This window comes from Blennius ocellaris (genome assembly GCF_963422515.1).
Source record: "Blennius ocellaris genome assembly, chromosome: 5".
In the NCBI taxonomy this organism is placed as follows: Eukaryota; Metazoa; Chordata; class Actinopteri; order Blenniiformes; family Blenniidae; genus Blennius; species Blennius ocellaris.
Window position 1 is genome coordinate 15,999,169 of NC_137654.1, and position 20,410 is coordinate 16,019,578.

The 20,410-nt window shown below is 38.1% G+C and overlaps 1 protein-coding gene across 1 annotated transcript; it reads right to left on the reverse strand.

Annotated features, from left to right (window-relative positions):
* Positions 1-2,494: 2,494 nt before the first annotated feature.
* LOC308130872 (C4b-binding protein alpha chain-like) lies at positions 2,495-12,910 on the reverse strand. The gene is made up of 12 exons (XM_080497378.1): positions 12,837-12,910; positions 11,934-12,026; positions 11,599-11,787; positions 11,192-11,291; positions 10,933-11,006; positions 10,565-10,744; positions 10,293-10,478; positions 9,244-9,327; positions 7,163-7,207; positions 6,731-6,809; positions 4,387-4,444; positions 2,495-4,065 (listed from the first exon to the last, which is right to left on the reverse strand). The coding sequence occupies exons 2-12, from the start codon at positions 11,989-11,991 to the stop codon at positions 4,063-4,065; spliced, it is 1,056 nt and encodes a 351-aa protein (XP_080353504.1). The 5' UTR covers positions 11,992-12,026; positions 12,837-12,910; the 3' UTR covers positions 2,495-4,062.
* Positions 12,911-20,410: the final 7,500 nt, after the last annotated feature.

Consider the following 20,410-nt stretch of genomic DNA (forward strand, 5'->3'; position numbering starts at 1 on the left):
TTTTTGACTGACTTATATTAATCCATGTTTTTCTTGAAGTTGCTGTCACGTTTTATGACGCAAGTCAGTTTGAACACATCAACATATCAGCATCAGCCAAAATGCATTTTATTTCTTATGTCCAGATTCAATTTTTCTCTCTCTGCAACAAATGTTTGAAAGAAATTCATCTCGATCCTATAATTTGATCAGATTATGAATATCGAGATTTGGCTAGACCACAGAGGGATTTCTTGAATCTTCAAGTGGGCCGTGCAGTTCTGCAGTTTTAAAGTGACTGGCGTAAACCATCAAAATGTGTTTCGAAGAAGAATTCTGGTGAAAATGTGTGCCACATTTATAAAAAATAAAACAGGTAAGATTTCAGTCTGAGACATTTGCCATATCAGTCACTGCTTCATGCATTACTTCTCCTTTGTCCTTCCAGTTATGCTTACATTTCAGTGATGCTGTTGAAATGCTTGTATTCACGATTGTCTTCTGCCGGCGTCGATTTTATCTTCCAGCCTGTGTGCGACTTCCATCAGAAGTTCCCCTCTAGGAAGCTGGTTTCAGATGGTGGCTTAGAGTATTGTCATCCATCTAGCACCATTTGAAATCAGTGTTCTTTGGGTGGGAAGTGCGTTTCAACATCCAGCATCAGCCGACGGTGAAGCTTCCCATTATAACATCTTTAAAAAAAAACAGCTGAGAAACCCTCGTCTGCAGGGATGATTTGTCCTCTCTCCAAGGTTGACCGGTTTCTTCTGGTGTTCAGAGTCTGCTTCAGTTTCTAGCACCATTTGAAATCGGTTACAATGAAGGACAGACCTCGTCTTGTTACTCGCATCCAACCAGTGCGCCACAATCTGGGGAAACTTGGACCATCTTGCCGTTTTAAATTCAATCATTTGACTATTTCATTTTGTACAGATGTTTGTACTTTTCTGCTCCTCTCATGCATTTTAATGGTGATGTCAAAATATTACAAACACCGTCTCAATATAGCAATGCAACACGAGATGAAAAAAAAATTCTCCTCACAAACCTGTGAAATCTGTTATATGAATCTACAGGCAACTTTAAATTGTATCTGGTTCAGTACTGTCAATTAAACTGTTTCCTCATGAATAGAGTTCATACACATGGTGCCTCCAGACAAGTTTAGTCATTCAAATGTACTTTACTGGAATGATTTCTTTAAGGCCACAAGGTGGCAGTGTCCTGTAATCAAACGTATCTTCCTACTTATTGAACTGTGAACACGTTCTGCTTTAATCTCGTCAATGAGATGAGTTTTATATAGATTGTATTCATTTGTCATATGCAAATTAACCAAGAATTTCTGATCCAGCTTCAACTTTGTTTCCATATTATATATATATATATATATATATATATATGCATTTGTTTAATAAAAAAATGTATTTCTTTTTTTAAATTTCTGATATAATCTAAATCCTTTTGAAACAAAGGTGTTCTACTTGACGTTGTGGAGTTTTAGTGTGCATCAGACTTGAAAAATGTGTTTGCTCTACTTCTAGTCTGTTTTGTGAATGCAGGGTCGTCAGTCCCTCACAGTGCAGACAACCACATGCATTAGCACTTAACTGGTAGTTCAGAAAAACTCTAACGAATAGTTTTGGACTGTGTGACAAACTCTACTCACAGGGAGAGCGTGAAAAACCTCGACACCATCAAGCAGCACGTTTTTGCTCTTGAACTTCCTGTTAGACTTTAAGTGTCACATTAAATATCAAATGTGTCCCAGACACCTTGGGCAGGATTTTTTTCCAGCGACTCTGGAAAGAATTAAAGGTTATCTTGCCTGAACGACTTTGAGGGAGTCATCCATATGTATTTATGAACATCCCACCAAGGATTGGACCGGTCTTCACGCCGTGGCCTGCAGGTCGTGCAAAAAGCAGCCGCAAACCTGCGAACTGGAAGGAAGCAGTGAGATCACGTCACACGAGTAACCGGCCTGTTTGGGCTGGATTGTAATCAATTTTAGAATTCATTGGTAACCACCGGATCCCACCAATTCACTGCAGGTGCACAATGAACATGTGGTGATCAAGCATTTCCTGTTGTTGTGGGACATCCCATCAGTTCAATGTTAAGTCTTTGAACTGGCCTCCGGCTCCAGTTAATTACAATTCACGGAATTTCACAATACATAAAGCCAAATTTATCCTTTTATCAAATGAACTTAATGTTATTATTTTTAATCAAAACCACATTTAACTTTTTTTTTTTATTATTATAACTTTATATGTAACTATAATTATAACCATCTTTAAACAGCATTTTGGTCAATAAGAATCGTGTTCAAATGTGATACATGAATAAATTTCAACTTGACTTAATATCATGTGAATGTATTTTCATTGCATTATGGATTTGCCTCCACTGCTTAACAGCCATTTTCAAATCCTGTGTCACAGAGTACATGTATGAATCTTTTTCTTTGTACCATTGCAGCTTTGCACAAACAGTAAAAAGTGAGCCTGCATTGTTTTCTCAGGGTTATTTTTATTTTCATACGAGACTACAAACGAAGTGGTGCTAGTATAAACAGATTTACAACGAGCCAAAAACAATACAAAAACTTATTGAGCTGTTCTGATACATTTCTTCAAATAAATACAGACGAAGCCAGGCAAGTGCGCTTTTCTTTTGAGAAATGACATTTGTATACACATTTCTATAACCAGACAAACCTTTCTTCATCTCAACAATAAGCGGTCAACAAATATTAAAAAAGAACTGCTGCACAAATAATTTAGAAAAATTGAAATATACAACCATATTTAGTTAAGGTTTTTTTTTTTCATGCCGAGAACATTTAACTTGAACTGAAGAAAAAAAACAAAACAAGGTGCTATCATTGAACATGGGTAATAATATACAAATTAGACTAAAGTTTGCCGACCACTGAGCCTCCTTGACCCAACATTTATGTCATTTACAGACAAACATAATAAGCTAAAACACTTATTAATTTTTTTTTTTGTTCTTTTAAATAAGGCATGAGATAGACCTTATATTCAGGCACTATGACAGGGACTGTATTACAGACCCCTATGTATGTATGTATTAATCTATTTGTATTGATTAATGAGGTTTGCGTACAAGTGCATCTCGAGAAAGATGTCAGTCGCCACATCAGATGTAAAAAAGGAAGTTTGTGTTTGGGAGATTATTTCTTTGTTGTAACAGATGCTTCTTTATATCAAAATTTCATTTTGAAAATGTTGTTTATTCCCATTTCCACATTTGTAAGGACATGCATTTGTTGGATGAGCAGCAGAACTGTGACTCGTACATAACGTACAAACACCAAATCCCAGACTTTTGGTCCGCGTTTTTGAGCAATAAAAAAAAAAGTCTCACTAAAAAAAATTGGGTGGAAAAAAAGTCATGAAAATCTGAAATCTATGGGTGTTTCACTGCTTGAATTAAATTCAGTTTATATTTCTGGGATGCAGTCGCACATATAAAGCTTCATCCCAGTTACACAAGGGGTGTAATTTCTGATGCACTTATGCTGCTACAAGCTGTGTTAGTAGATAAAAAGCCAGTTTAAACATACTGCAATCTTAACAACTCTATTGAAGGGAAATCAAGCAAATATTCTGGATTGATTTTGCTTATGTGCAGACATCAGTTTCACTGCTCTTCACTGGTTAAAGTCGAGCTGTGCTCAGCGCGATAGTGCAAAACATCAAAATCAAGGCGGAGTTCAAGTCTCTGATAAACATGAAAGCTCATTTCTTCATAATTACCAGAATACAACAAACTCAAACATCTCTGAAATATAAAGAGCAGTGTGGCTTTGAGTGGAAGTGAAGCTGGAAATCACAATCATCTACTCGGTGCTTCCACTTAAAAGTCTCATTAAAGAAGATTTATGGGTTTCAGACATGTATTTAGGAGCAAATCCTCAAGGAGCTTTGATCAATTCTGGCTGTCCAGATGTAAATGCAGAGACGGTACATTCAAAGACGGGTCCGGGGACATTCCTCTTCTCAAGCAGTTAGTTTCACATCAAGTACTGTTGGGCTAACAGGACTGCTGCGCTTACTACAGAAAGACAAGAAAAAGGGAAACGTAGTAGAGATTAGTTGGCTTTTTGGTGTGTAAAAAAAGTGTAAAATTACCAAGAGACCTGTGAATTAACGGAGAAAAAAAAAAAAAAAAGATTGTTTTTCAAACAAGGAAGCGATCTGACAGATCAAGTGATGACCCAAGCAGGATGTGGAAGTGAAGGGGAAGAACATTTTGAACACAAACATTTGACGAATATAAACACAATCAACACAAAACGTGAAAACGTCTGTCAGAGTCAAAACATTTGCTGATTTCAGATCATTTAAAAGTGTACTTGTGGAGCCATCTTCTTACCGAGAGTGCTACATCTTCTCCATCATGTGGAGCCTCTTTGTCAGTATTGTCTCTCCGGCTGTAATCCAGCAATAACTGGTCAATATCACTGCTAAAGTGCAACAAGACGGAAAACAAGCTGCAAGCGTTTTAAGGAAGTTTCCGAAGGAAAACCAACCACAAGACTGCACACACCACTCTCCGACACCGACACCTCACATACGCACAACAGCATTGCTCGCAACTAGACACCCATCTCCTACAGCTGGACCATTTGGGATGTATGTGGGTGTTGACATGATAAGATGTAAAACATTAGCACTTCCTTCACGAGAGCATCAGCTGCTTTAGTCTTTTCTCTTTTAACTCTCATCGAACTGCTTTGTGCTCAGTCATCTACATTGAAGACTTTTTCTGGCCATGTGAATGTGTCAACCCTTTAGAGAGCAATGCAGTGTTGTTGAGGCATATGTCAATATTTATTGATTTTAATTGCAGTTGTTGAAAAGCGGAAAATTACACATATTTTAGCATGTCTACTTTTTTTTTTAAAGTTTGATTTCACATTGCATTTCTGTGAAAACTGCTCAAACACCACTAGATCAAACCATTACCACAATGTATGCAATGCAGGAACCTAAATTTGAATTGTGGTACTTCATGCTTGAACCCAACAGTTGCATTTCATAGGAAGGATTATAAAAGTTAGCAAATAGTCACTTGCCTGATAATTGCATTATGGCCGCATCTGCCATTTTTATGTGTAATAAAAACTGAAATGTGTGATTATAAATGACCAAACACTGTCGCATGATCAAGTGTTGATTGAAGATGATCGTGACTTTCAGATTTTGATGCCGAAACCAGACGTGGGCAACTCGGCAGTCAGTGGGGCTCGTGTGGATCATATCCTTAGGGCAGTCTATTCCTCAGTTTACCTCTTAGTTTTGAAATTGGTGTCAGAAATGTCATTCTGAGCATCAAGACAGATAGCATTTGTAATTACTATATTACTAAATGTATTTTTGGGGCCAAAAACACCTATCTGCATGTGGATTTATTAATTATATTCTGGAGGCAACACTCAATAATCTGAAGTTCTTCCAGTAATCATAATGTCAATAATTCCTGAAGAAAAGGTGCTTAGTCACAACTTGGTCCCAATCTGCTCAAAGTTGCCCATCACTGGATTCAACGTCAGGATGGGAATTTCAATCCTGATTATTTTTCAGAGGATATGAAGTGAAGCATTACACTTGATATGGGTGACACTCTCCGACACAGCAGGTTTCTCATTAAATTAGAAATGTGACCAGACATAAAAATAAATGTTTCCTGAGCAGCGTTACCAGAAATGTGTCACATCAACCACCAACACTTTGCCTATGAGTCACAACAATACAAAGCAGGAAATATAATCACGCAAAATAGTATTGTATATTTTAGGATTTTGATCCATTTTGTGTAATATAACCTTGAAGAAGCATTGTGAGACTTTATAATAGACTCGGCCATGGACAAGTCTGGCTATGTGAGTGCAAGCATGTTGCTTAGCAACAAGGACACCAATTTTTACATTCAACACATGAGTGGTGAACTGTGACGATAGTGCCAGTAGATTGCGTGCAGTTTGAAAAACATTTACATCATCTGATTGATGTACATTGGAAAACATGCATGGTTAAAATAAAAAGGCTTAAACCACTGAAATTGCCCAAACAATCAAAATGGCTTAAAAAAAAAAAAAAAAAAAACAGATCAAAGGGCTGAGAGAGTTCAAATCTCACCAGCTCTTTAATGTAGTTTTTAATTTTCATAAATACTGGCATAAACCACAGTTTTGGTATGAAAAGTTCGGTGGTGGTTTTATTTAGGAGCAAAAACTGTTCTTTTGGTGGAAGATGTGGCCCACCTCTGCACTGGCAGGCACTCTTAATTATCACAACTAAAAAAAAAAAAGAAAAAAAAAAGACACACCAAAAAGATAAGACGCGTTGTCATTTCCTCTTAGCGGCCTTCCATTTTATTTTGGACTTGTGTGACCTGCCACTGTGTAGGAGAGCGTTTCAAATGCTGAGCACAATATTGATACCACAAGTAGAGAAAACACATTAACCAGGAAGCCAACATTTAACCAAAATTACAACATGCATCCTTTGACAACACTGAACAGCCAAGAGGACGGGCAGGAAGAAAACTGCTGACTGGGTGCAAACACTGGGGCACAAAGTATGTGAAGAGATTAGGACCAGGAGGAAAAACTGTTAATGGCTGATCGGAGAAGCAAACGAAACATGGAAAGGTGGGTATAGAGGTAGGGGCTGTTTCAAGGGTTAGTTTGACAAATTTTAATAAAACATGTTACCCTCTTCTTTTCTTGATGAACCCTGGGACTCCACAGCAATAGCATCCACCGATTGTGATGACAGCAACAAAAATAAGGACTATTTTGTTGAGAAAAAAATAAAAGGTATTTCACAATGATGACGGGGATAGAAATGAGTGGTTACGAGCCTGACAAAAAAGGGTTCTCCTGAATGCACAAGTCAATAGTTATTTTTGCCAAAATATATAAAAATACAGCATGACGGGAACACATCCATCCATTTTAGAATAGTATGTCCAGGTAAAAAAAATAAATAACACGATGATCTCTAAAGAGTCCTGCACTCTACAGTAAAACCCCCATACATGCATGTTAAGCCATTGTGATTGAAAAAAAAAAAAAAAAATTAAACAAATATTTTGTTACATTCTCTATCTAAAGGTCCAAGAATATTGAGAAGTTGAAACTTACCCCCAAAAACAATACCCAGGGTTTGAGGAAGGTTTTCCCCACCGTCTAGAAAAATAAAGACAAAACGGGAATAGCGAAGATTTACCAAGTGGATCAATGAAGTCAAGCTGAAGCAAAGTACATGTATGATGATTAAAATGAAGAATAATGTACATTTAATTGACCTTTATTGTTCATTAATAGCAAAAGTGTTGTAATAAAGATCCAAATAAATATCTTTGCATTTTCTTTATTTGTCCTTCAAAGTCATTTTATATATTATAAACATACTAAATGCCTTTCAGTGACCAGCAGGTAATAAAAAATCTCTTCAATCAAGTTTGAGTATTTTTACGTAACATGAGCTCAATTTGTTTACTATTATTCTTCTGTATTGCAACAGATCTTCAAGCTACTGAAAGAGATCGAGGAGGTCACAGGAATCAAGAAGAGGGACCTGAGACTCATCGGTTATGTTTTTGGTGTTACACTCCCAGAAGTAAGATGAACAATCGAATGGAGGACATCATAGAAGTAAGGTGGTCAATATGTTTTGTCTTTTGAAACCTATCTACATGCACCTTGTCAGTGTATTTCAGATCATCATCAACACCCTGATGGGCTCGGGTCACACGGGGCTTGAGGCAGAGGTCGTCATAGCCAGTGGGAGAAAGTTATGGGGGATGAAACAGTGTCTATTTTTAAGGTTCGTCTTATGTGGAACCAGGTCCCAGTTTCAGTTTTGTGGGATCAAACAAGTCTCTATTTTTAAGGTGACGATGAAGACTTTTCTATTTAATAAAGTTTACAGTGAGAGCTGCGTCACTGCATACGAAGCCCCGAGCACTTCTGTGGAGCACCTTCGAGAGGCAGCAATGTGCTGAAAGTCATCTGAACTCCCGGAAAAGGGTGAGGAATACGAAGAAGAAGCATACGTTGCCCGTCGAATGAAGTCCACCCAACACCAACAATGGTGTTTTTCTGCGAGTCATGCTACTGGCTGTGTACACCCACATTGTACACTCATTGTATTTTCCATCTTGCTTTTGACAATGTTTGCTGTAGATTTCAAAATGCCGGCACAGCGTCTCTTCCACCTCGTAGGTCGCCATAACTGCACCCAGCTGATGACGTGGCAGATCCCGGTCTCGCCTCTCTCTGGCCCAGCAACAATTTGGAGCCGACTTAACACATATTTAGACCCTGATAGGGCTTTGCCGTTGGAAACAAAAACAACTGGTGCTAAATCCTGCCCTGGCCCCAAACTAGCACCTGGTTCTTTTTGGTGGAAAAGCCCCCTTTGTGTTTTCCTTCAGCTCTGACGGCAGCAAAGAGAACAGTCTGAGGCTGGGGTGGGTCCTGGCCTTTACCGTTTGTTCCAAATGTCCTGCGGGTTGGGGAGAGTTGTTCTGATGGCGAGTGGGCCACCCTCCTCAGTGCCAAGAAGTCCTGATGGGTGCCGTTTCCCATCCAGGTGATAACGTTCTCAGTCAAAATGCCCTCAATGGTGCAAGTGTAAAAGTTTTTGAGCAGCTTGAGAAGATTAAAGTCTTATCAAGCAAAATCCCCTTCATTATGGTTTTCGAACAGTAATACGTGTCCACAAGGCCTCAGAAGTGGAAAAAGTGTCGTCTCCCTAACTTGTTTGCTCCATTTTGAAACAAATCACACTCATACAAGTGGATCAGAGATTTTCCCTTCACGAGATCATGCAGGAAAATAACCATTCCCTCTGGGAGTGGATACTCCCTTTGACCCTGCCTAAGGTTGATGAGCTCGGCCCTCTAAAATTACAAGCAGGCATCAGTTTTTCTCCTTGCAAACGCGCGTGAGTGTGGGGTAGGCTTGGACAGACACGGCTCATTAGCTTTTAAAGTACAGACTCAGAAACAGGCTGTTCTCAGTGGAGCTCACTGGTGGACTTTTAGACTTGGATTTGGCTGAAGTTCAGAGCCAAGGCCAGAGTTGGGGCAATACACTTTGAAAACTATTTTGATGGAGCTATGAAACTATGTGAAATTGTTGGGAAAATGTTGTATAATATGGGACCTTACGGTTTTGCAAGTCACCCTTTCATCGGGTGAAATTATTAAAACCCTTACCTGTTGGACCCTTCGTGCTGGATGGAGATGTGGTCGTCGTGGTCGTCGTGGTATGGATGGTAGGTTTACTTGGGGGTACGGTGCCTGCAAAAACACAAGTGTGATAACAGGATTCGTGAGAATTTGTAGAAACGACAAATTAAACCTCGCCTTCACAAAAATACATTTGTCTGTGTGATTTCAGCATGGTAGTATTCAACTTCATTTTGTTTCTTAAATACATTGGCAACACATCCAATTCTTGGTCCATTTTTCCGTCATTTCAGTCAAATAAACACTTCAGAGAACAATGGCAGCTCCAAACACACTGGAGCTGCCATTGTTTCAAGTAAACATGTCATCCTTTCATAAGATCAACACACACAGCTCACTGCAGGTCTGACTGCTGGAAAACTATGTAGATGATACAAGTGTGTAACAAATAAAATTACATTAATTCGATGAAACAACCTTTTTTTTTTTACCCACTGATGTTATATCCTGTTGACATGTTAGTAGTTGCGAGAAGGACAAACATGAAGATCTATTACTATCTAATTAAGTGATCTCCCTTAATCACCATCACAATTGGTAAGACTAGAATAATAAGAAACAAACCATTTTAATACATAAAATCCAATCTTCTACAACACATTTCTGATAATCAAACTGAAAGGGAAACTTAAGGACTATAAACCAAATCAATCAACATTTTAGCGCACTACATCCTGTGAAGCAAGCGATTCCATCCAGAACTCAACCACAAAGCCCACAACTTAACGGTTTCTCGCGTTATCAGAGGAACTACATATTGCAGTGTCAATTTGGCTGCTCCTTTACACGAGCGTCTCTCCAGTAGGACATTGCAACTTGAACTGAAGTAATAATCTGAAATTGTAAGTTGATGACAATCCTCATTGAATTTTTCCCAATTCTACTTTTAATCTCGTCATGAAATAAGCAGAAAATCCATTTCTTTATTAAAAGGTGGTTCAAGTCTAGATATGAAAGCACAGATAGTGTGATAATAAAAGCATTATTCAGGAACAAACGTACAACGTATGACTTACGTTCACAAACTGGAAGCTGAGGGGACCACTCGCTATTTATTCCACAGGTCACGATGGCTGATCCTCTCATGCTGTATCCAGATTTGCACTGCAATGTCACTGTCGATTTGTGTCTGTATGGAGGCCGTGCACCAGATGACCACTCAGTGTTTCTCACAGGAGAATCTGGAGCCTGACATTCAACCCCTGCAGGCAAAACACAGGAAAATGGAAGTTATACTCAGGCAAAATAATACTCGAAAAATGCTCAGAATCAATTGAAAAGCACTTACTGATGCACGTTGGAGGATCAGGTTTAAATGTTCCGTCTTCAGAACACGTCAGTGACGTTGATCCATTGAGTGTTAGATCGTTTTGACATCTGAACACTATGACTTCTCTGAATTCATAGTATTCTTTAGGTGGAGTGAAAGTGACACTGGGAACCTCAGGTGGTGGATAACAAGTTGTAACTGCAAAATAGAAATTACGTTACTACATAATCAGTTAATGGTGTGGGGAATGTGTGCGTGAATGTGATGAACTATGTAAAGCACCTTGGGGCTGCTCACGCTGCTGAAAGGCACTATACAAGTGTAGTCCATCTACCATAATCAGATTGAGTTTTTGAATTTGTATGCGACAAGCACAGTATACCAACCTTCACAACTTGGTAATCTTCCCAACCATCCTTGGTCACCACAAGTGATTTGTCCTTTACCGACTAACATGTAACTGAATTGAGCAGACAGTTTCATAGTTACAATCACATCATATCATCGTGTAGCAATCAAGAGCAATGGCCATTTTTCCTTTTTGCCATTCACAAAAAAATCTATTTTTTTGTAATATACAGTACCTGCAATTGTAGTTTTAGCAAATATTTTGACATAGCCAATGGCTATGAGTTTATTACTCACCCAATTCTACATTTCACCACAGCTTGAGCACCAAAGGTTGTCCCAGCAGGATAGTCAACATTTCCATTGACCACCTCTCCAGCTGAGCCACAATTCTTAACTATCACATAAAAAAGAAAGCTCGTAAGAATTATGTTCCCTCTTTGCAAACAGTTAGACGATGTCATGAGTAAACCATTTTTTTTTTTTAAACAGCCAGTAAGTATCAATGAGACTGGTAAGCTCAGGTGCATCTTCAAAAATTGAAGGAAAGGCATATAAACTAAGTTGAGTGGAGAAAAGTTGAAAAACCAGTTGATTTCTCAATGACATTTCATTATTTTGTGTTACATCTCTATTGCAAAAATAACTGACAATGACACAACACAATACGATTTTTGAGCGTGAGATCAAATAGTAATATTCACTTTCGCATATCAGTCGCACAGGACTCCACGAGCCAGCAGTGCACGTAATGGAGGCAGATCCTCCAGCAGCCCTGAAGCCAACATCGCATGTAAAAGTCACTTTGGTCCCATCAGGAAATGACTGTAAATTTATGTCAGAGTCCTTTAAATTCATGTTAGGTCCTCCCTCAGGTCTGGAACACTCTTGAGCTAAAGAGAACAATAACAGAAAAATAAACACAGACAGAAGCGCTTGATTAGCGAGTGAGGAGCATACAGGTGCAAAGAGAACTTAAGATTAAACGCCAGCTTGTGTTTCTAATCACATATAGGCTACTTAACAACACTGCACTCACCTTGAACAGTCATGGCAATGCCAAGACTGCTCAGTAAAAAGAAGGCAATGACACTCATTACAGGATCATTCGTGTAGAACCAATGAGCAGATTCTGGTGAAAAACAAATGAAATATAGGCAAAAGAATTACAAAGGTACATTGGTGAAGTGGGTTGGTACATTCAAATATGTATTCCAGGAAGGCTGAACAGCAGTTTACCAGAATGGTAAACCTTCACGAATTTCAAGCTATTTTTGTTGATGATTCAATGATGCATTACAACTCATTTTAATAAATTGTTTCCTGTCTTTGAGTGCGTTAAATGTACCAAGCATTTCAGGCAGATATGCTATAAAACAGCAGAACCAAACTCCAACTAAAATATGTCAACTTTGGCAAAGGAATACAGAACTTTCAGTCCAGTTCACATGAGCAAGGACGTTCATGGCGCTGTAGGAATGAGAGTTATAACTGACCACTACGGCGAATATTACACAACACAGACTCACAAAACGTCAAATTCAGATCAAAAACTCACAGCCCTTGAACGCAGGAGGTCAAGTACTTTGAGCCGCAGACTTCCTTAAACACCACACGGTGGGCGGCAACGCGTCACGGGAATAACGGTGAAAATTAACGTCAAACCACTTCAACTTCAAAAAAACAGATATGCCGAATTAACCGCGTCGTCCTGTTTGTAATAGACACACGTGGAGCGGTGTTCCTGTCAGTCTGTTAATAAACCATAGGACATCGCATTGTAAAATTCGAGGAAAATAGCGTCGCAATGCGTTAGCTTAGCTGAAGTTCGACTAACCAACCAAGACTAAACATTAGCTACTCACTGTTTGGTCACGTTAGTTTACTGACGCCTGTTACACTGATGCGGCTTGTTGGAGACAAAGACAGGGGTGTAACTTACCCGGCTTTTCCAGAAAACGCCAAATCTGACAATGGTAGATTGAGGTCGCCTCCGGTCGCCTTGCTTCACTTCGACCCGGAAGTGGGCGTGGTCAAAAGTGTGACGTGCAGTGACTCAGTTCAGTGCTTCATAGATATATATTCGTTGCAATATATCTATAAAGTGGGCGAAGCAAGAACACATGTAATAATGTAAAAAGCTCTTTCAACATTCAACTAAAACATAATATAAAAAGAAAAAAAAAGCTGATTATGGGGGAAGCAGGTTGGATCCTGCAGGGGCAGGCAGTCACACACAACCACATTCACACAACTATGGGCAATGTGGAGTCAACAAGTAGCGTTAAAGGCATGTGTTTTGTCTTAAGAAGGAAACTACGGAAAACAAACATGCACAATAAGAGAACATGTTCTTTTCAGTTCAGTTCAGTTTAGTTTTTATTTGTGTACCTGTAGGGCAATTAGTGTTGCGGCAAAGTATGAAAACATACAGGCATACATACAGACATACATACAGACATACATACATAGAACATTTAAAATCGAAGAGGGAAGCGATAATACAGTGTGCTGAAACAACATCAGTAGTACTCAATCAACAGATTTGTAAAATAAACTGAAAATAGGTCAGCTCTGACATCTATAGACTTTAAAATCAAGGTTGTTACAGTAACATCAGTTCATATTGTGAGTTTCCGCCTCACGCCTCATGCAACAACCCTTTCTGACTATATATAGAAGAGATTTAAAGGCAGCTTCTTAATATGTTGCTTTCTCCTGTAATGTTGGCAAATTACTTCGTCCTGACTTCCCCCTTGTTTGTGTGGTAGCAATGCGGAAATTGCTTTCAAAGAGAGTGATGTAATGGACCAAACCCAGGCTAGAACAATATGAGGAAATGAACTTCCTGCCATACAAAAAAAGCTGTAGGTATTCAGTAACCTCGCCCCTACCCTCTACAAATGTTTTGTAGAACAAACATTTGTGGTTGTAAGATTCCACAGTCCAGAAAAGCTGCAGTGAACATTTACACTACCACCTCCAGCCCCCCACCCGAAAAAAAAAGATGAGGTCACCATGACTTAAGATCATTTTTTATAAGAAGGACTTAAGTAAAAAACATATGGCTGTCCACAAACAAGGCAAGAACAATGTAATTGGTTTTGACATGTTTGGAATTAATAGCTTAATTAAAATCTATAGATTAACATGATTTAACCATTTCCTTTCAAAAGACAAAGAAAGGTGACAGACCAAGAAAGGTGCCCAGTAGAAAACAAGTACAACCACCATCTTGAGTATCTAATCACACATGTGTCAGAAGCTTATCCGCCCTACTCCCCCCCTGAGAAGTGATGGCAAGGCCAAGGCTGCTCAGCAAAAGGAAAGCAGTGATACCCTGATTAGAAACGGATTATTTTAATTTACTTGATACTGAGGGAGATTACATTAAATCTGTCTCAGCAGGTCAAATAAATAAGACCAATGAAAATCAATGACATCTGAAGTTGCCGAGAACATTAAAAATGATGTTGTCTATTTTCTGCATTGCTGCTTTGCCACTAATGTGATTGACGTTCCTCAGCCATATAGTTGCTGTTCACTTGTCTCATATAATTCATCATGACCAACCAACAGAGCAATAAAGTCACGGGCAGGGATCTGATGAGCGACCGCAACTCCCGTCTATCCATTTTTTGGAGCTGGAGTAAATCCTAGCTGACTGGATGTAGGCAGGTCACACCCAGAACAGGTCACCAGTCCATCACAGAACAAACACACACACTCATAGTCATGCCTATGGGCAACTTTAGAATGACGAATTATTACAGGAATTAGGAAATCGTGGTACTTACTACACTCCCAAGGTGAGATAGAAATGAAGAAGATGTTCATTGCATTGACAACCTGTTTAATGATTGAACTATTTCAAAGTTTAAGCAAAAGATTAAAAATTTACATTGTACAACTGCTTAGCACTTAACCACAGAAATAGAGCCCCCCCTTTGAAGAGTTAGATTGATCTCTGCAAAAGATGGCAGCAGGCTTCAACCTAAACCACATTGCGAGTGCAGATTAAACTGCAGCTTTTGAGGACAGCAGTAAGGTCAAAGAGATCATGTGAGTTAGTTCCAAACAACACAGGGCTAAACTAACATGTCCTAAATCCTAAATTGCATTTTAGCTAATGACAGGGCAGTAATCCACCCGTGTCAAGCTGCATGCTGAGCAACCGAGCTGTGATACTGCACTGTACAAACAACAGTTGTATATTCATTGAAAATTATTTGAGTTGATAGATAATCAGTGTGTGGCAAACACTATGTTCAACTAAATATCTAAATGCTCGACAGAATAAATTACATTGAATTAGCTCAGACAGGCTGACTATACTCTTCTATGCCTTACCATTTCAATCAAAACAGCTCAGATCACATATTTACATGCCATTACACACCTCATCACCATCTCTTTGCTTTCAAAGATTTGTTTCCAAATATATGGGTGAGGTATTTGCATTTCCTCATATCCTGTAATAAAAATCCTTATTATACAGCATGTCGCTCTGAATCAGTCCTCATAAAAATACCAGTCCTTTTGTACCAGAAATCTGTTTTGACTCATCAAGACAAGCAGAATACTTCTCAATAAATCAAGCCAGGCTGGTTTGAATAAGAAGAAGGAGCTGTGTTGTGTTTGCTCAAGGTCTGTAGCTTTGATTTGCCACTTTGGAAAGTTAATAATACAAAACAGTATACAGTGTACAATATGAATATTATATACCTGTTGATATTAGGATGTGCTCAGAGTTAAAGGAGTTTAAACAAGATATGTTTAAACTTCACCCTACTCATTTTTCTGTAGCATGTAGAAACAATGTGGTTTTAGGCACATTCGTTCCTTTTCTTTTTTTCTTGCTCCGTTTATAAGTCCACATTTTATGATTCCCATGTTCACAATGAATCCATTTATTAAACAGTATTTGCTGATATGTTAGAATCCTAGATTGTTATCCTCATTAAAAAAAACAAAAAAAATCAACGTGTGTTCTAATTTTACAGGTCAAAGTACACTGTCCACAGCTTGCAATAAAAAAAGATTTATTTTGGTTTTTGTTACTTACCTATACCCCCAAAAAAGTGATAATATCAACAGATATACTAAAAGTTCCTTCCTAAAAAATATGAATGTTAGAACTTTGTAAAGCAAGCAAGCATTAGGTAAGATGACTGTTGTCTAAACAGAAATGTGATTACTGGCATAGGAAGTCTCTCATTTGAAACATATTGACATGATTCTTGTGTGACAACATGATAAACATGGTTCTGCACTTATCAAGACACGATTAAAAAGAAAACCTTGAACAATAAAAAGAAAAAAAACCCCACTGTGATTGAAGAGGACCTTCAAAGAATGATTTGCTACTTTAGCTCCTTGAACTAAATCAGGAATTTGCTTTTCATCAAATTTCTTCAATTTTTCCCCATATTTTGTGTTTTATTTTTCTCCTTTTAAGAATGCACATGCTTATAACTAATGCGACAAGAGGAGTCCAACGAAGCAATCTATACCAGAGAGGTATCTCAGTCCATGATCTGAAAAACAAAGACATGACAAATTTTCACTTAAAGTTGTAGAGGTATTGAAAAGGCTACAATCATTTAGATGTTTTCAACCTTTGATGTCACTTTCATCAGAATGAATAAAAAAACAGCAAACATGTTTTACCTGTTGAAAGGCAGAGTTGTACCAGTTTGACTGATTGATAAAGACTGGTTTGTCAAGTCAGCATAAACGTCTGTTGTCGTTTGGAAAATGGTCACAGATTCAATTGTAGTTGAGGGGAATCTGTCTGCACAGTCATAGATGGGTTGGCCTGATCGAAAATGAAGGGGAAAAAAGATTATTACTATACTAATCTTCTCTGAACTTGTAATTCATGCAACAAGGATTTTGCAATAGTACATACAAGTCTAAGCATTATGATCAGTGAATATTGAAGAAAGGTTTGGCGCAAAATACTAGTATAGAGGCAACCAGCAGGAGTCCCTAAAATCAACAGTCCTACCAAAACCCATCTTTTTACTTAAACTTTATCCAGATCCAGATCCAAGTTGATTATGGGTGTGACACACGGGACACGTTAACAATCCACAACAGGGCAAAGACAGAGACAGAGACAATCATCCACACTTTCTCACCTATGGGCAATTTAGAGTCAAAAATGAGCTGAAATGGACTTCACAATTGAACCACAGCACCCAGAGAAACCCCACCCACACAAGGAAAACATGCAAACTCTAAAAAAGTAAGGCCCCCAATCTGATTTGAATCAGGGATTTTCTCACTGTGAAGCAAACATTTTAACCACTACATCACAGTGCTTCTAACCTAATACAGTACTAAAATTATGTAGTTGATTTATAGGGTCCATTATCTGTCATCATTAACTCATCAATTATCTTGTTAGTTTCCTTATAAGTCATGTTAAAGAAGCACAATCTATAAGCCACATGCAATCCAAAAAATATATATTTAAAATAAATCAAGACATTTCTCAAACAATTTTGCAAGTAATATTGCATGAAAAAGACTGAAATTTTGAGTTAGGTTGAACATTTAATTTACAGAAAAAGGAAGAATTTCCCTCTGGGATTAAGAAAGTACTTATTTTCTGTGCTATTCTATTCTCGTCTAGTCTAGTGTAGTCTAGTCTAGTCTAGTCTAGTGTAGTCTAGTCTATTCTATTTAATTGTTTATATCTATATCGTTGGTCTTTCCCAAAACAAGTAATAGTTTCCCTTCCTCTTTACCCCTTCCTCTCACACTCCATGAATCTTTCCACGTCCAAATCACTCACATAAAGCTACAGTAACAAACCTTATGAAAGGTTACATGAATAACCTACAACACATAACCACAAAGTGGTTACAGTGGTATCACAGAGTGCATAAAGAATGTTATATTCCCAAAATGATGAATAAAGCTACATAACCAACATAAAACACCATAAACATAAAAAAAAGGTTAAAATTTAAGCATCTCAATAAGAAACACCTTGAATGAATGCATTGAAGGTTAGCAAAATGGCCAATATTTATAGAATATATGATATGACATGTATTCTTACCTTGAATATCAACTATGTAGATGCAGTTGCTCTCTCCAGGCATCAGAACACGCACTGACAGTACATCACTCCTTTGACTGCTTATGTCATTACTGGCAGTGCAGTAATAATTGTTGTCTCGTTCCAGTGTGCCACAGGTTAGGTGCAGGTCTTGTGAACTCCGAAGAAGGACTCCTCCATCGGTGTTCTGTTGATACCAGTTGTAATGAACACTGGAGCCCTTCATGCTGCCACAACGCACAGCTACTGGCTCGCCCCAACAAGTTGGCTCGTTCATCAGGGGCCAGGGGCTCAGGGGCCAAAGTGTTGGCTTATATACTGGAACTGGCACACAGAAACAGGCACCGTAAGAATCGGTGTGACCCTGGAAAGAATTTGCAACAGCAGCTCATGTTCAGTATTCTTTTTTCCAGCCTTTCAAGAAAAGAATTCTTACCTTGAGTGATCATAACATCGACTGAAGTTGAGATGTCAGTATATAAACGATCAATTCCAATCCAGTATAGCCCAGTATCAGCAAGCTGGAGATTTGTGAGTTTTACAGCCAGCCCTCTCCTTCCTAGATCTATCAACCTGTGCCTCTTTTCAGTATTGGTGATGCCATAAGAGTCTGACAAAACCTCACAGGTATATCGGTTGTCCCCTCGGCACCAGTACTTTTTATTGCCGAGAAATTGGCTCGTGTCATATTTGCAGAAGAGAACAAATTCTTCTCCGACATGTGCTGTGATTTTTCCTTCATCACATTCTGGGTGGAGGCTGGCCGCCACAGAGTTAAAATTGTTCAAAATGCATCCTGTGAACAGATTTGGAAGATTTTGGTTGTCCTCAGATTGAGGCGTTAACACGAAAACACAAAAAGAGGTAACATGGAAATATAAATGCTCATTAGCACACTTAACATGTGTGAAGCATGTTGTGTGAGATATATATATATATGAACATTTAAAAAGTGATTAAAATGTTAGCAAACATTTGGTATATGTTACATAAGTAAAAACCACACTAAATTAAATTTTCTACATACGAAATGTCATAAATAGGCATTGGCTGCATTTTAATTCTTTTTAATTCTTTATATTCATCTTACTTACCTTTAAAAAGCAAAACCATCCACAGGTTCATCATTTTCATGTTGAAGGTTGAAGTGTGACTAAGTGAGAGAACTGTGAAAGCCAAAACTGGAGAAGTAGATCATGGGGTTTACACCATGGGGGTTACTTCCTGTGGACACTGTGTGGGTTACCTATATAAGCTTTTGTGTATTGCTTCAGCTTGAAAATATAAAAGCTGCACAAAACAGCGATAATTGTTGTGGGGTGTGTAAACTGAAGAATGCATTGGAAACTTTGATCAAAATGTGTTTTTTTCTGAGTTAATATTGCATTACTTATCATTTCAACTAGTATATCATATAGTCACATTAAACAAAGTGCAGATTCAGTACATACAACACACTAAATACAGTGTTGTGTTCATGGTTGGATTTTTGAAAGGCTCAACATATAGGAAGCTATTTTAAGCTTTCGTAGTGAAGCTGACTCGTAGTGAAATGAACTCTTTCTGGGAATGTACTGAAATGTTACTTTTATTTGGCTACATGCCGTGCTTAAAGGAACAAACAAAAAAGAAAGCATAGGCAAGCATAATTTCCTTGTTGGTGTGTGCTGGTCTGATTGTGGTTTTTGCTCGCAAAGCACCAGCCTTGAGCCAGCTTTTGGTCAACAGCTTTTTTTTTTTTTTTTTTTTAAGAAAGTTATTATTAATATTGTTTACAATATATGTTATATGCATTGCAAAAACTATGTGTAACAGCATTGTTAAACATTTCACATTGTATGTTTATTGTTACATCTGCTGCTACTTGTTGGTGCTTATGTTCGACCTTAGGTGTGAAGTGAGCTCGTTAGGTTCTTGGCACTAACACACACACACACACTCATGCACACACACTATCACTATCAGTGTCACAATGTTTTCTAATGTTTCAGTTGACTACCACCTCTGTTACTCAACACTTGTAACATTCATTTCCTTGAGCTTTTAAACAACGCCTTGCCACATTAGAACTAATATATTAGGACTAATTATGTGTTGAAAAGATAGAAATAAAGTACATCTATTTTCTTAAAATGATGTAGTGAAATCTAATGCATAATAAATCTAATATTGAGATCCCTCTTGAAAGTTTGGTTTGTAAATGTTTAACATGTGGTGCCCAGGATAGGTGCTCATCTATTATGACACCCAAAAAATATTATTTAAAGGTACTTTATTTCTGTCACATTAAACTTTTTCTTTCAATTCCCGCTGTGTTAATGATTGCAGATCAGTGTCAGAACAGAAAATACTGGCGTCAATAGGAAACAGCACCATCTTGAGTCTGTGTGACGCCTACATAATGAGTGTGAAAAATTAACAATTTAGGGCCCAACACTGACCCC